Source organism: Salmo trutta, chromosome 30 (assembly GCF_901001165.1).
Source record: "Salmo trutta chromosome 30, fSalTru1.1, whole genome shotgun sequence".
Classification (NCBI taxonomy): domain Eukaryota; kingdom Metazoa; phylum Chordata; class Actinopteri; order Salmoniformes; family Salmonidae; genus Salmo; species Salmo trutta.
Genome location: NC_042986.1, coordinates 26747635 through 26765322, shown reverse-complemented (window position 1 = coordinate 26765322; position 17688 = coordinate 26747635). Strand labels below are relative to the sequence as shown.

Below are 17688 nucleotides of genomic sequence, written 5' to 3'. Positions count from 1 at the left end.
CTATTCTCTAATTCTTTCCCCTTTACACACATTAGCTCCACCTAGTTTCTGCCATAAAAAGGACAGTGGGATCAGTTTTCTAAAATGAAACCCAGCCATGGTGTGCCAGCCCATACCTGATCTTATTTGCTTTGAGGTCAAAGGTCAGCAGAAACTCACTGCTGTTTTGTTTTTCAACCAAGAAACAGAAAAATCCTTTAGCGAAGGTCACAGATGCATCAGTGAGAATTCCTGTCAATTATACTGAACAAATATATAAACGCAACAATTTAAGATTTTAATGAGCTACAGTTCATATAAGGAAACCTGTTGCGTTAATATTTTTTATCAGCGTAGTTAAAATAATAAAAATGTCTAACATGTACCAGCATTTTTGATGACGTGTGTTTCTAGACATCCCAAGGGGTAAAATGTGTGATGTTGATATAAGGGAAAACGCTTAAGTACATATGACATCACAATAACTATCTGATGTCATCAGTACTGACCCTTGTACACAGATCTCAATACTTGTGTAAATAAAACAATGAGGAATCAGATTTACTGAAATGCATTTATTAAATCAATTCCATTTTTCACAGTTGAATAAATATTTATTTAGTTCTATAATTTAAACAAAATACACTTAGCAGGTGCTGAGCAGTGAGGAAAAGGCATGGAAGTCTTTCAGTCCTTTTCCAGGGCAGACCTACCACCTGGTGGGCATGTCCTGCCCACTGCCCTGTCCATGGGTCTGTAGATAGCCATCAAAGAGCTCCCTGAGGTGCAGGATCAGCTCCTCTGTGTTCTGGCCTGTGAGGGCGGACACAGGGATCACCCTGTGGGCCACATGGCCCCTGAGGGCCTCAAGGTTTCCCCGAGCCCCAGGCAGGTCCATTTTGTTGGCTACGATAGCGTGGGGCCGGTGGGTTAGGCCGGGCTCGTACTGGTCCAGCTCATAGCGCAGTTGTTGGAGCTGGGTCCAGGGTTCTGGGGAGGACAGGTCCAGGACAAAGAGAAGGAAGCGGCATCGCTCAATGTGGCGCAGGAAGGAGATCCCCAGGCCTCGGTTCAGATGGGCCCCACAGATGATACCAGGAATGTCAGCCACTAGACAGAGGGAGGGGACAGTAAACTACAACACCAACCTTTGTGCCCAACATACTATACAACACGAAGATCAAAAACTCCTTTACCTGCAACTTGCTCATGGTCCCTGTAGTTGACAATACCCACATGGGGGTTAAGGGTGGTAAAGGGGTAGGCAGCCACAGCAGGCCTGGCATTGGAAATGGCCCTTAGAAGGGAAGACTTCCCTGCATTGGGAAACCCAACCTGGAGTGGAAGACGCACACCAACAGGTAAATCAAGAAAATGTTATACATTTTTGGGGGATAGAGTGCATTCCATTTATATTTCTACAATATTATTTTAACCAGCCCACATTTAATAAGATAGGCCTAGTCAGTGGAGTGAGTCCCTCTTCCATGTCTCACCAGTCCGGCGTGGGCCATGGTGCGCAGTTCCAGCTGGAGGACCCTCTCCTGTCCCCTCTCTCCCAGGGTGGCCGTCATGGGGGCGCGGTTCTCATTGGACAGGAAGAAGCGGTTTCCCTTTCCCCCCGCCCCTCCAAACACAGCCACGTACTCCTGGTTGTGCTGGGAGAGGTCTGCCACCGTCTTCCCCTGCTCCTTCACCACCGTGCCCACTGGCACCTGCACCATCCCAAAACAACATTCAGTTACACTATTTTACAGTCAGCATTTTAGTATCTGGTATTTGTGGCAATTACATGGCTAAACAAAAGTTTAAAAATATTTTTTTTTTAAATCAAGCAACACCCCAGCTGTAGTCATGGGAACTAACTCACAGCGATGTAGGTTGTGCTGGCGTTGCGTCCGTAGCAGTTCTTACTGCCTCCTGAATTGCCGTCGTCTCCTTTGTAAACGGGGGCGACCTGCGCCAGGGATTTCACCTGCAGGTCAACTGGAGGCACGCAAATCACAGATATTCGGAAATAGGGCTTGAAGTACACATACGAAAAACGTCTCCAATGCCCTGGTTAAAATATCCCTACAAATGAAAAATGTTCTTCGGCCTGATTATATCCTTGTGTGAAATTGTAAGCCTATTGTGGATCTCCTGATGATCAAAACATTGATCTGAATAGCCAAATGAGAGCAACTCAGAAGACCAACACATTGTAACCAGATTATAAACAATGTATAAACAGTTCTGTTTGGAAATAGTGCAACACTTGAGAGTGTGACGGTGTCTCTGACACACCTTTGATGATGATGTTCCCACCATCCCCTCCATTCCCTCCGTCTGGTCCACCCCACTCTTTCCGGGGCTCACTGTGGAAGGTGCAGGCCCCTTTTCCACCTGCTCCAGCCAGTAGCTTTACATTGCGGTGGTCCACAAAGTGGCGAGTCTGAGCAACAGAGAGAGAGAGAGAGACCCAGAGTGAACATTAACATAAGCTTAGTTAACTAGCCACCTGCAGTTTATATACAAGTCATTGGTCTAAACTCATATCACACCAGACTGGCATAGCACCACTGTTTCATCTTAACTCATAGTGTCATCAATATTTGCTTATCCATGTTTGAGTGCATGATAGAGCAGAAGACCAACAAAACAAACTAGCTAACTAGGGTATTGCAAATATAAACAAACCAATGTGTGCATGGCTAGTGTGATGAGGACAGAGGATATGAGATAGCTATGTGCCTAGTATATCATGACATACCAGTTTCTTTTCTGAAAGTTCTTTCTTTTTAGAAATTCGAGGTTTGGCGCACCATGCACAGGACGTGCTGACATTCACGATTCCAGTTGTTTTCCTCTGTGCTGCCAAGTTGCTTTTGAGCCCTAGCAACAAGCTGCCATTGAACTCGTGCCTAACGCAAACCTGTGCAAATAGTCGACCTATCTCTTGGACAAACCATCTTCGGCTTTGAAATTTGGTCAATGTAGTTAACATTGCAAAATAATGAAATGTAATCTCAGAGCATAGACCGTCGTTATTTCGTAGTGAGACAGCCAGTGTCGCCCTGACCTCGTTTCGTTAAAGCAGGGTCTCCCAAACTCTGTCCTGGGCCCTGTTTAGGTTTTTGCCCTAGCACTACAAAGCTGATTCAAATAGCCAACTCATCTTCAATCATAGATTATTTGAATCAGCTGTGATGAGCTAGGGCAAAAAGCAAAATGTGCACCCAGGAAACCCTGCGTTAGACAAGCTGTAGCCAGCAGGCTAATGTTAGCTATTATTGCTAGTTAGCGAAGTCACTGTCAATAAACCGACTAGCTAATTAAATCGGCAACAAACATAACAAATTACAACAATAATCTAGCTAGAGGTTACACATAACATCGCCATCTGCAACTCTAAGTACAATGTAGCTTTTAGATCAAATTAGCTAGATGGTACCTATTTTAAATGTCAACTTCAACGAGACCTACCTACGGGACAGACCGAGGGTCAAAAATCACAGCGATGGGTCGACACATTGCTTCTTCATAAATTATACAATACGGATACAAAACCAGCGGAAAGTCGATTTATTTTACATATTAAAACAGTAAAATAAATCGAAGATGAACAAGCAACTATTTGGTTATATATATATACAGTACCAGTCAAAAAATATATTTTATATTTGAGATTCTTCAACGTAGCCACCGTTTGCCTTGATGACAGCTTTGCACACTCTTGGCATTCTCTCAAACAGAATCATGAGGTAGTCACCTGGAATGCATTTCAATTAACAGGTGTGTTTGTTAAAAGTTAATTTGTGGAATTTCTTTCCTTCTTAATGCGTTTGAGCCAATCAGTTGTGTTGTGACAAGCTAGGGGTGCTATACAGAAGATAGCCCTATTTGGTAAAAGACTAAGTCCATAATATGGCAAGAACAGCTCAAATAAGCAAAGAGAAACGACAGTCCATCATTACTTTAAGACATGAAGGTAAGTCAATCTGGAAAATTTCAAGAAATTCAAGTGTAGTCTGAAAAACCATCAAGTGCTATGATGAAACTGACTCTCATGAGAACCACCACAGGAAAGGACGACCCAGAGTTACCGCTGCAACAGAGGATACATTCATTTGAGTTACCAGCCTCAGAAATTGCAGCCCAAATAAATGCTTCCCAGAGTTCAAGTAACAGACACATCGCAACATCAACTGTTCAGAGGAGACTGTGTTAATCAGGCCTTCATGGTCAAATTGCTTCAAAGAAACCACTACTAAAGGACCAATAAGAAGAAGAGTCTTTATTGGTCCAAGAAACACGAGCAATGGACATTAGACCTGTGGAAATCCTTTTGTCTGATGAGTCCAAATTTGATATTTTTGATTCAACCACCGTGTCTTTGTGTGACGGTGAGTAGGTGAACGGATGATCTCCGCATGTTGGGTTCCCACCGTGAAGCATGGAGGAGGAGGTGTGATGGTGTGGGGGTGCTTTGCTGGTGACACTGTCTGTAATTTATTTAGAATTCAAGGCACACTTAATCAGCATGGCTACCACAGCATTCTGTAGCAATACGCCATCTGGTTTGCGCTTGGAGGGACTATCATTTGTTTTTCAATAGGATAATGACCCAACCCACTAGTGTGATGGAGTGCTGCATCAAATGACCTGGTCTCCAAACTCACCTGACCTCAACCCAATTGACATGGTTTGGGATGAGTTGGACTGCAGAGTGAAGGAAAAGCAGCCAACAGGTGCTCAGCATATGGAGGAACACCCCCAAAGCATAATGTTTCCACCTACATGTTTGACGGTGGGGATGGTGTTCTTGGGGTCATAGGCAGCAGTCCTCCTCCTCCAAACACGGCGAGTTGAGTTGATGCCAAAGAGCTCCATTTTGGTCTCATCTGACCACAACACTTTCACCCAGTTGTTCTCTGAATCATTCAGATGTTCATTGGCAAACGTCAGACGGGCATGTATATGTGCTTTCTTGAGCAGGGGGACCTTGCGGGCACTGCAGGATTTCAGTCCTTCACGGCGTAGCGTGTTACCAATTGTTTTCTTGGTGACTATGGTCCCAGCTGCCTTGAGATCATTGACAAGATCCTCCCGTGTAGTTCTGGGCTGATTCCTCACCGTTCTCATGATCATTGCAATTCCACGAGGTGAGATCTTGCATGGAGCCCCAGGCCGAGGGAGATTGACAGTTCTTTTGTGTTTCTTCCATTTGCGAATAATCGCACAAACTGTTGACACCTTCTCACCAAGCTGCTTGGCAATGGTCTTGTAGCCCATTCCAGCCTTGTGTAGGTCTACAATCTTGTCCCTGACATCCTTGGAGAGCTCTTTGGTCTTGGCCATGGTGGAGAGTTTGGAATCTTATTGATTGCTTCTGTGGACAGGTGTCTTTTATACAGGTAACAAACTGAGATTAGGAGCGCTCCCTTTAAGAGTGTGCTCCTAATCTCAGCTCGTTACCTGTATAAAAGACACCTGTGAGCCAGAAATCTTTCTGATTGAGAGGGGGTCAAATACTTATTTCCCTCATTAAAATGCAAATAAATTTATAACATTTTTGACATGTGGTTTTCTGGATTTCTTTTGTTATTCTGTCTCTCACTGTTCAAATAAACCTATCATTAAAATTATAGACTGATCATTTCTTTGTCAGTGAGCAAATGTACAAAATCAGCAGGGGATCAAATACCTTTTTCCCTCACTGTACATGGGGCAGAAGCCTCTAAGGTACAGGGTTGAGTAACTGGGTGGTAGCCTGTTGGTGCAGTGACTAAGTTCAGGGCACTGGGTGGAGGCCGGTGAGTGATGGCTATTTAACAGTGATAGCCTTGAGAGAGAAGTTGTTTTTCACTCTCTCGGTCCCAGCTTTGATGCACCTGTACTGACTTCGCCTCCTGGATGATAGCGGGGTGAACAGGCCATGGCTCGGGTGGCTGAGGTCCTTAATGATATTTTTGACCTTCCTGTGACATTGGGTGCTGTAGGTATCCGGGAGGGCAGGCAGTGTTCCCTCTGTGATGCGTTGGGCAGACCACACCACCCTCTGGAGAGCCCTGCGGTTGCGGGCAGTGCACTTGCCGTACCATGCGTTGATACAGCCTGACAGGATGCTCTCAATGGTGCATCTGTAAAAGTTTGTGAGGATCTTAGGGGCCAAGCCAAATTTCTTCAGCCGCCTTCTTCACCACACTGTCTGAGTGGGAGGACCATTTCAGATTATCAGTTATGTGTACGCCCAAGGAACTTGAAGGCTTTCACCTTCTCCACTGCGGTCCTGTCGATGTGAATGGGGGCGTGCTCCCTCTGCTATCTCCTGAAGACCACGATCCGCTACTTCATTTTGTTGACGTTGAGGGAGAGGTTATTTTCCTGGCACCACTCCGCCAGGGCCCTTACCTCCTCCCTGTAGGCTGTCTAGTCATTGTTGGTAATCAGGCCTACTACTGTTGTCATCTGCAAACTTGATGATTGAGTTGCAGGCGTGCGTAGCCACGCAGTCATGGGTAAACGGGGAGTGCAGGAGGGGGCTGAGCATGCACCCTTGTGGGGGCCCTGTGTTGAGGATCAGCGTAGTGGAGGTGTTGTTTCCTACATTCACCGCCTGGAGGCGGCCCGTCAGGAAGTCCAGGACCAAGTTACACTAGGTGGGGTTTAGACCCAGGGCCTGAGTTTAATGATGAGCTTGGAGGGTACTATGGTGTTGAAGGCTGAACTGTAGTCAATGAACAGTACTCTTACAAAGGTAGTCCTCTTTTTATTTTTTTTATTTTTATTTCACCTTTTATTTAACCAGGTAAGTTAGTTGAGAACAAGTTCTCATTTACAACTGCGACCTGGCCAAGATAAAGCAAAGCAGTGCGACACAAACAACAACACAGAGTTACACATGGAATAAACAAGCGTACAGTCAATAACACAATAGAAAAAAAAATCTATATACAGTGTGTGCAAATGGCGTGAGGAGGTAGACAATAAATAGGCCATAGTAGCAAAATATTACAATTTAGCAGATTAACACTGGAGTGATAAATTAGCAGATGATGATGTGCAAGTAGAGATACTAGTGTGCAAAAGAGCAGAAACGGTAATAAAAACAATATGGGGATGTGGTAGGTAGATTGGGTGGGCTATTTACAGAGGGACTATGTACAGCTGCAGCAATAGGTTAGCTTCTCAGATAGCTGATGTTTAAAGTTAGTGAGGGAAATATAAGTCTCCAGCTTCAGCGATTTTTGCAATTCGTTCCAGTCACTGGCAGCAGAGAACTGGAAAGAAGGGCGGCCAAAGGAGGTGTTGGCTTTGGAGATGACCAGTGAGATATACCTGCTGGAGTGCGTGCTACGGGTGGGTGTTATCGTGACCAGTGAGCTGAGATAAGGTGGAGCTTTACATAGCATAGACTTATAGATGACCTGGAGCCAGTGGGTCTGCCGACGAATATGTAGCGAGGGCCAGCCGACTAGAGCATACAGGTCGCAGTGGTGGGTGGTATAAGGGGCTTTGGTAACAAAACGGATGGCACTGTGATAGGCTGAGTAGAGTATTGGAAGCTATTTTGTAGGTGACATCGCCGAAGTTGAGGATCGGCAGGATAGTCAGTTTTACTAGCGTAAGTTTGGCGGCGTGAGTGAAGGAGGCTTTGTTGTGAAATAGATAGCCGATTCGAGATTTGATTTGGATTGGAGATGTTTAATATGAGTCTGGAAGGAATTTACAGTCTAGCCAGACACCTAGGTATTTGTAGTTGTCCACATATTCTAGGTCAGAACCATCCAGGGTAGTGATGCTAGTCGGGCGGGTGGGTGCGGGCAGCAAACGGTTGAAAAGCATGCATTTGGTTTTACTAGCATTTAAGAGCAGTTGGAGGCCACGGAAGGAGTGTTGTATGGCATTGAAGCTTGTTTGGAGGTTAGTTAACACAGTGTCCAAAGAAGGGCCAGATGTATACAGAATGGTGTCGTCTGCGTAGAGGTGGATCAGGGAATCACCCGCAGAAAGAGCGACATCATTGATATATATACAGAGAAAAGAGTCGGCCCAAGAATTGAACCCTGTGGTACCCCCATAGAGACTGCCAGAGGTCCGGACAACAGGCCCTCCAATTTCACACACTGAACTCTGTCTGCGAAGTAGTTGGTGAACCAGGCGAGGCAGTCATTTGAGAAACCAAGGCTATTGAGTCTGCCAATAAGAATACGGTGATTGACAGAGTCGAAAGCCTTGGCCAGGTCGATGAAGACGGCCGCACAGTACTGTATTTTATCGATGGCGGTTATATCGTTTAGTACCTTGAGTGTGGCTGAGGTGCACCCGTGACCAGCTCGGAAACCGGATTGCACAGCGGAGAAGGTACGGTGGGATTCGAAATGGTCGGTGATCTGTTTATTAACTTGGCTTTCGAAGACTTTAGAGAGGCAGGGCAGGATGGATATAGGTCTATAACAGTTTGGGTCTAGAGTGTCACCCCCTTTGAAGAGGGGGATGACCGCGGCAGCTTTCCGATCTTTAGGGATCTCGGACGATACGAAAGAGAGGTTGATTAGACTGGTAATAGGGGTTGCAACAATGGCGGCGGATAGTTTTAGAAATAGAGGGTCCAGATTGTCTAGCCCAGCTGATTTGTACGGGTCCAGGTTTTGCAGCTCTTTCAGAACATCTGCAATCTGGATTTGGGTGAAGGAGAAGCTGGGCAGGCTCGGGCAAGTAGCTGCGCGGGGGACGGAGCTGTTGGCTGGGGTAGCCAGGAGGAAAGCATGGCCAGCTGTAGAGAAATGCTTATTGAAATTTTCGATTATAATGGATTTATCGGTGGTGACCGTGTTACCTAGCCTCAGAGCAGTGGGCAGCTGGGAGGAGGTGCTCTTGTTCTCCATGGACTTTACAGTGTCCCAAAACTTTGTGGAGTTAGAGCTACAGGATTCAAATTTCTGTTTAAAACAGCTAGCCTTTGCTTTCCTGACTGTATTGTATATTGTGTATTGGTTCCTGACTTCCCTGAACAGTTGCATATCGCGGGGACTACTCTTGTCCAGATGAGATAGGGCAGTGTGACTGCAATTGTATTGTCTGTGGATCTATTGAGGCGGTATGCAAATTGAAGTGGGTCTAGGGTATCAGGTAAGGTGGAGGTGATATGATCCTTAACTAGCCTCTCAAAGCACTTCATGATGACAGAAGTGAGTGCTGCAGGGCGATAGTTATTTAGTTCAGTTACCTTTGCTTTCTTGGGTAAAGAGACAATGGTGGACATCTTGAAGCAAGTCGGGACAGCAGACTGGGATAGGGAGAGATTGAATATGTCCAGAAACACTCCAGCCAGCTGGTCTGCACATGCTCTGAGGACACGGCTATGGATGCCGTCTGGGCCGGCAGCCTTGCGAGGGTTAACACACGACTTACTCACGTCGGCCACGGAAAACGAGAGCCCCCAGTCCTCGGGACTGACATACATACATGCACACTGCATTATAAGTAAAAGGCCACAGTATATATCTAAATCACAGGAAATGAATACATTATTATGCAATGTAAAGAAGCCTATGATTGTCACTGTAGAGTTAATATAACATATAGGTGAGCTGTTTGACAGCCAGATATTCCCACTGTCTTGGTAAATTACGGCAACTTCCAGGTGTTATGAGTTGTGCTGTCCCCTTTTGAGATTAATATAATTTCAGCACCATATAGGAAAGTTCTAGTCTGACATTACTAGGATTATTACAGGGGATATATTAATGGTGGCCTATACAACAAAGCAAACCATGATTTTCAAAAATGATCAAATCTTTTGAGGTAAATAAAAACCACAAAATCTTTAAAAAACCCTCTTTATTGTACTTTGTCAATAAATAATAAGGCAATGTGTTTGTGTGACAAATTGATTTGACAATTGTCTTCTATAACACTAAGGACTTACCCCCGAACTTGATCTATGATCACGTCAAATATAGTCAATTGAGCAAGACAAATGGCAAACTTTTTAGTTGCTGGAAACCAAATATGTCAGTATGTCATATGCACTCACAGACATAGGCTACGACTACATCAATTTGGTAAGAACGTTTTTTTTTTTTTTTTTAAATCCATTCATATGGGCTAAGACAGTTGAAGCAAAATCTAAACCCAATGGCAACAATAATACTTTGGGTTATGTATTCAAGAAGACACAAGGCCAATAAGACTTTTCAGTTTTGTACCCTAATAGGCTATAGACTAAAAAATGTGTGGTAGCACACAGAAAGTCTAATAACAAGCCTACTGATAATCTCACTCTGCTCCAGTGACTGACTGTATTTGCTCGTATTGAAAAGGTGTTGTACCAATTGCCAAACACATTCTTCTGTTTGGAAATTATTTCTTCGAAACAACTTGAATGACACTATGATAAATAAAAGTGCATTACAGAGAATGAAACAGAATAATAAATACAGAAACATCTGATAATTAAATAAAATAAATTGTATATTAATAAATAAATAAATAAATATAGGATGGAAAAAGTTCCAATATACCATATAAAAGTTACAAATGATTTAGCTTAATTTAAAAAACACTTAGTTAAAAAAATAGAAAGGCAATCAGACCAAATTTAAGAATGAACAAAAGGGTTGATCATGGACATGGATTTTCCATACTGTATTATGTGATGAGATTATGATGGTTGTTGATACACTATAATTATGATGGTTGTTGATACACTATAAAGGGGTTGATCATGGACATGGATTTTCCATACTGTATTATGTGATGAGATTATGATGGTTGTTGATACACTATAATTATGATGGTTGTTGATACACTATAAAGGGGTTGATCATGGACATGGATTTTCCATACTGTATTATGTGATGAGATTATGATGGTTGTTGATACACTATAATTATGATGGTTGTTGATACACTATAAAGGGGTTGATCATGGACATTTATTTTCCATACTGTATTATGTGATGAGATTATGATGGTTGTTGATACACTATAATTATGATGGTTGTTGATACACTATAAAGGGCTTGATCATGGACATGGATTTTCCATACTGTATTATGTGATGAGATTATGATGGTTGTTGATACACTATAATTATGATGGTTGTTGATACACTATAAAGGGGTTGATCATGGACATGGATTTTCCATACTGTATTATGTGATGAGATTATGATGGTTGTTGATACACTATAATTATGATGGTTGTTGATACACTATAAAGGGGTTGATCATGGACATGGATTTTCCATACTGTATTATGTGATGAGATTATGATGGTTGTTGATACACTATAATTATGATGGTTGTTGATACACTATAAAGGGGTTGATCATGGACATGGATTTTCCATACTGTATTATGTGATGAGATTATGATGGTTGTTGATACACTATAATTATGATGGTTGTTGATACACTATAAAGGGGTTGATCATGGACATGGATTTTCCATACTGTATTATGTGATGAGATTATGATGGTTGTTGATACACTATAAAGGGGTTGATCATGGACATGGATTTTCCATACTGTATTATGTGATGAGATTATGATGGTTGTTGATACACTATAATTATGATGGTTGTTGATACACTATAAAGGGGTTGATCATGGACATGGATTTTCCATACTGTATTATGTGATGAGATTATGATGGTTGTTGATACACTATAATTATGATGGTTGTTGATACACTATAAAGGGGTTGATCATGGACATGGATTTTCCATACTGTATTATGTGATGAGATTATGATGGTTGTTGATACACTATAAAGGGGTTGATCATGGACATGTATTTTCCATACTGTATTATGTGATGAGATTATGATGGTTGTTGATACACTATAATTATGATGGTTGTTGATACACTATAAAGGGCTTGATCATGGACATGGATTTTCCATACTGTATTATGTGATGAGATTATGATGGTTGTTGATACACTATAAAGGGGTTGATCATGGACATGGATTTTCCATACTGTATTATGTGATGAGATTATGATGGTTGTTGATACACTATAATTATGATGGTTGTTGATACACTATAAAGGGGTTGATCATGGACATGGATTTTCCATACTGTATTATGTGATGAGATTATGATGGTTGTTGATACACTATAATTATGATGGTTGTTGATACACTATAAAGGGGTTGATCATGGACATGGATTTTCCATACTGTATTATGTGATGAGATTATGATGGTTGTTGATACACTATAATTATGATGGTTGTTGATACACTATAAAGGGGTTGATCATGGACATGGATTTTCCATACTGTATTATGTGATGAGATTATGATGGTTGTTGATACACTATAATTATGATGGTTGTTGATACACTATAAAGGGGTTGATCATGGACATGGATTTTCCATACTGTATTATGTGATGAGATTATGATGGTTGTTGATACACTATAATTATGATGGTTGTTGATACACTATAAAGGGGTTGATCATGGACATGGATTTTCCATACTGTATTATGTGATGAGATTATGATGGTTGTTGATACACTATAATTATGATGGTTGTTGATACACTATAAAGGGGTTGATCATGGACATGGATTTTCCATACTGTATTATGTGATGAGATTATGATGGTTGTTGATACACTATAATTATGATGGTTGTTGATACACTATAAAGGGGTTGATCATGGACATGGATTTTCCATACTGTATTATGTGATGAGATTATGATGGTTGTTGATACACTATAATTATGATGGTTGTTGATACACTATAAAGGGGTTGATCATGGACATGGATTTTCCATACTGTATTATGTGATGAGATTATGATGGTTGTTGATACACTATAATTATGATGGTTGTTGATACACTATAAAGGGGTTGATCATGGACATGGATTTTCCATACTGTATTATGTGATGAGATTATGATGGTTGTTGATACACTATAATTATGATGGTTGTTGATACACTATAAAGGGGTTGATCATGGACATGGATTTTCCATACTGTATTATGTGATGAGATTATGATGGTTGTTGATACACTATAATTATGATGGTTGTTGATACACTATAAAGGGGTTGATCATGGACATGGATTTTCCATACTGTATTATGTGATGAGATTATGATGGTTGTTGATACACTATAATTATGATGGTTGTTGATACACTATAAAGGGGTTGATCATGGACATGGATTTTCCATACTGTATTATGTGATGAGATTATGATGGTTGTTGATACACTATAATTATGATGGTTGTTGATACACTATAAAGGGGTTGATCATGGACATGGATTTTCCATACTGTATTATGTGATGAGATTATGATGGTTGTTGATACACTATAATTATGATGGTTGTTGATACACTATAAAGGGGTTGATCATGGACATGGATTTTCCATACTGTATTATGTGATGAGATTATGATGGTTGTTGATACACTATAATTATGATGGTTGTTGATACACTATAAAGGGGTTGATCATGGACATGGATTTTCCATACTGTATTATGTGATGAGATTATGATGGTTGTTGATACACTATAATTATGATGGTTGTTGATACACTATAAAGAGGTTGATCATGGACATGGATTTTCCATACTGTATTATGTGATGAGATTATGATGGTTGTTGATACACTATAATTATGATGGTTGTTGATACACTATAAAGGGGTTGATCATGGACATGGATTTTCCATACTGTATTATGTGATGAGATTATGATGGTTGTTGATACACTATAAAGGGGTTGATCATGGACATGGATTTTCCATACTGTATTATGTGATGAGATTATGATGGTTGTTGATACACTATAATTATGATGGTTGTTGATACACTATAAAGGGGTTGATCATGGACATGGATTTTCCATACTGTATTATGTGATGAGATTATGATGGTTGTTGATACACTATAATTATGATGGTTGTTGATACACTATAAAGGGGTTGATCATGGACATGGATTTTCCATACTGTATTATGTGATGAGATTATGATGGTTGTTGATACACTATAATTATGATGGTTGTTGATACACTATAAAGGGGTTGATCATGGACATGGATTTTCCATACTGTATTATGTGATGAGATTATGATGGTTGTTGATACACTATAATTATGATGGTTGTTGATACACTATAAAGGGGTTGATCATGGACATGGATTTTCCATACTGTATTATGTGATGAGATTATGATGGTTGTTGATACACTATAATTATGATGGTTGTTGATACACTATAAAGGGGTTGATCATGGACATGGATTTTCCATACTGTATTATGTGATGAGATTATGATGGTTGTTGATACACTATAATTATGATGGTTGTTGATACACTATAAAGGGGTTGATCATGGACATGGATTTTCCATACTGTATTATGTGATGAGATTATGATGGTTGTTGATACACTATAATTATGATGGTTGTTGATACACTATAAAGGGGTTGATCATGGACATGGATTTTCCATACTGTATTATGTGATGAGATTATGATGGTTGTTGATACACTATAATTATGATGGTTGTTGATACACTATAAAGGGCTTGATCATGGACATGGATTTTCCATACTGTATTATGTGATGAGATTATGATGGTTGTTGATACACTATAATTATGATGGTTGTTGATACACTATAAAGGGGTTGATCATGGACATGGATTTTCCATACTGTATTATGTGATGAGATTATGATGGTTGTTGATACACTATAATTATGATGGTTGTTGATACACTATAAAGGGCTTGATCATGGACATGGATTTTCCATACTGTATTATGTGATGAGATTATGATGGTTGTTGATACACTATAATTATGATGGTTGTTGATACACTATAAAGGGGTTGATCATGGACATGGATTTTCCATACTGTATTATGTGATGAGATTATGATGGTTGTTGATACACTATAATTATGATGGTTGTTGATACACTATAAAGGGGTTGATCATGGACATGGATTTTCCATACTGTATTATGTGATGAGATTATGATGGTTGTTGATACACTATAATTATGATGGTTGTTGATACACTATAAAGGGGTTGATCATGGACATGGATTTTCCATACTGTATTATGTGATGAGATTATGATGGTTGTTGATACACTATAATTATGATGGTTGTTGATACACTATAAAGGGGTTGATCATGGACATGTATTTTCCATACTGTATTATGTGATGAGATTATGATGGTTGTTGATACACTATAATTATGATGGTTGTTGATACACTATAAAGGGGTTGATCATGGACATGGATTTTCCATACTGTATTATGTGATGAGATTATGATGGTTGTTGATACACTATAATTATGATGGTTGTTGATACACTATAAAGGGGTTGATCATGGACATGGATTTTCCATACTGTATTATGTGATGAGATTATGATGGTTGTTGATACACTATAATTATGATGGTTGTTGATACACTATAAAGGGGTTGATCATGGACATGGATTTTCCATACTGTATTATGTGATGAGATTATGATGGTTGTTGATACACTATAAAGGGGTTGATCATGGACATGGATTTTCCATACTGTATTATGTGATGAGATTATGATGGTTGTTGATACACTATAATTATGATGGTTGTTGATACACTATAAAGGGGTTGATCATGGACATGGATTTTCCATACTGTATTATGTGATGAGATTATGATGGTTGTTGATACACTATAATTATGATGGTTGTTGATACACTATAAAGGGGTTGATCATGGACATGGATTTTCCATACTGTATTATGTGATGAGATTATGATGGTTGTTGATACACTATAATTATGATGGTTGTTGATACACTATAAAGGGGTTGATCATGGACATGGATTTTCCATACTGTATTATGTGATGAGATTATGATGGTTGTTGATACACTATAATTATGATGGTTGTTGATACACTATAAAGGGGTTGATCATGGACATGGATTTTCCATACTGTATTATGTGATGAGATTATGATGGTTGTTGATACACTATAATTATGATGGTTGTTGATACACTATAAAGGGCTTGATCATGGACATGGATTTTCCATACTGTATTATGTGATGAGATTATGATGGTTGTTGATACACTATAATTATGATGGTTGTTGATACACTATAAAGGGGTTGATCATGGACATGGATTTTCCATACTGTATTATGTGATGAGATTATGATGGTTGTTGATACACTATAATTATGATGGTTGTTGATACACTATAAAGGGCTTGATCATGGACATGGATTTTCCATACTGTATTATGTGATGAGATTATGATGGTTGTTGATACACTATAATTATGATGGTTGTTGATACACTATAAAGGGGTTGATCATGGACATGGATTTTCCATACTGTATTATGTGATGAGATTATGATGGTTGTTGATACACTATAATTATGATGGTTGTTGATACACTATAAAGGGGTTGATCATGGACATGGATTTTCCATACTGTATTATGTGATGAGATTATGATGGTTGTTGATACACTATAATTATGATGGTTGTTGATACACTATAAAGGGGTTGATCATGGACATGGATTTTCCATACTGTATTATGTGATGAGATTATGATGGTTGTTGATACACTATAATTATGATGGTTGTTGATACACTATAAAGGGGTTGATCATGGACATGGATTTTCCATACTGTATTATGTGATGAGATTATGATGGTTGTTGATACACTATAATTATGATGGTTGTTGATACACTATAAAGGGGTTGATCATGGACATGGATTTTCCATACTGTATTATGTGATGAGATTATGATGGTTGTTGATACACTATAATTATGATGGTTGTTGATACACTATAAAGGGGTTGATCATGGACATGGATTTTCCATACTGTATTATGTGATGAGATTATGATGGTTGTTGATACACTATAATTATGATGGTTGTTGATACACTATAATTATGATGGTTGTTGATACACTATAAAGGGCTTGATCATGGACATGGATTTTCCATACTGTATTATGTGATGAGATTATGATGGTTGTTGATACACTATAATTATGATGGTTGTTGATACACTATAAAGGGCTTGATCATGGACATGGATTTTCCATACTGTATTATGTGATGAGATTATGATGGTTGTTGATACACTATAATTATGATGGTTGTTGATACACTATAAAGGGGTTGATCATGGACATGGATTTTCCATACTGTATTATGTGATGAGATTATGATGGTTGTTGATACACTATAATTATGATGGTTGTTGATACACTATAAAGGGGTTGATCATGGACATGGATTTTCCATACTGTATTATGTGATGAGATTATGATGGTTGTTGATACACTATAAAGGGGTTGATCATGGACATGGATTTTCCATACTGTATTATGTGATGAGATTATGATGGTTGTTGATACACTATAATTATGATGGTTGTTGATACACTATAAAGGGCTTGATCATGGACATGGATTTTCCATACTGTATTATGTGATGAGATTATGATGGTTGTTGATACACTATAATTATGATGGTTGTTGATACACTATAAAGGGGTTGATCATGGACATGGATTTTCCATACTGTATTATGTGATGAGATTATGATGGTTGTTGATACACTATAATTATGATGGTTGTTGATACACTATAAAGGGGTTGATCATGGACATGGATTTTCCATACTGTATTATGTGATGAGATTATGATGGTTGTTGATACA

At 39.6% G+C, this 17688-nt stretch overlaps 1 protein-coding gene across 1 annotated transcript; it reads right to left on the bottom strand.

Moving 5' to 3' along the window:
- Window positions 1-539: 539 nt before the first annotated feature.
- On the bottom strand, window positions 540-3475 carry mtg2 (mitochondrial ribosome-associated GTPase 2). Its single transcript, XM_029723595.1, has 6 exons — window positions 2732-3475; window positions 2266-2413; window positions 1850-1965; window positions 1476-1694; window positions 1176-1314; window positions 540-1089 (listed from the first exon to the last, which is right to left on the bottom strand). Exons 1-6 carry the CDS (start codon window positions 2963-2965, stop codon window positions 689-691), a joined length of 1257 nt encoding a protein of 418 aa, XP_029579455.1. The 5' UTR covers window positions 2966-3475; the 3' UTR covers window positions 540-688.
- Between the last annotated feature and the right edge of the window lie 14213 nt (window positions 3476-17688).

Coding starts and splice junctions, on each gene's coding strand:
- mtg2 (XM_029723595.1), bottom strand. CDS start 2,965: ATGTTAACTACATTGACCAAATTTCAAAGCCGAAGATGGTTTGTCCAA. Junction 2,414..2,731: donor AACTTTCAGAAAAGAAACTG/GTATGTCATGAT, acceptor TCTGTTGCTCAG/ACTCGCCACTTTGTGGACCA. Junction 1,090..1,175: donor GGACCATGAGCAAGTTGCAG/GTAAAGGAGTTT, acceptor CCCTCTGTCTAG/TGGCTGACATTCCTGGTATC.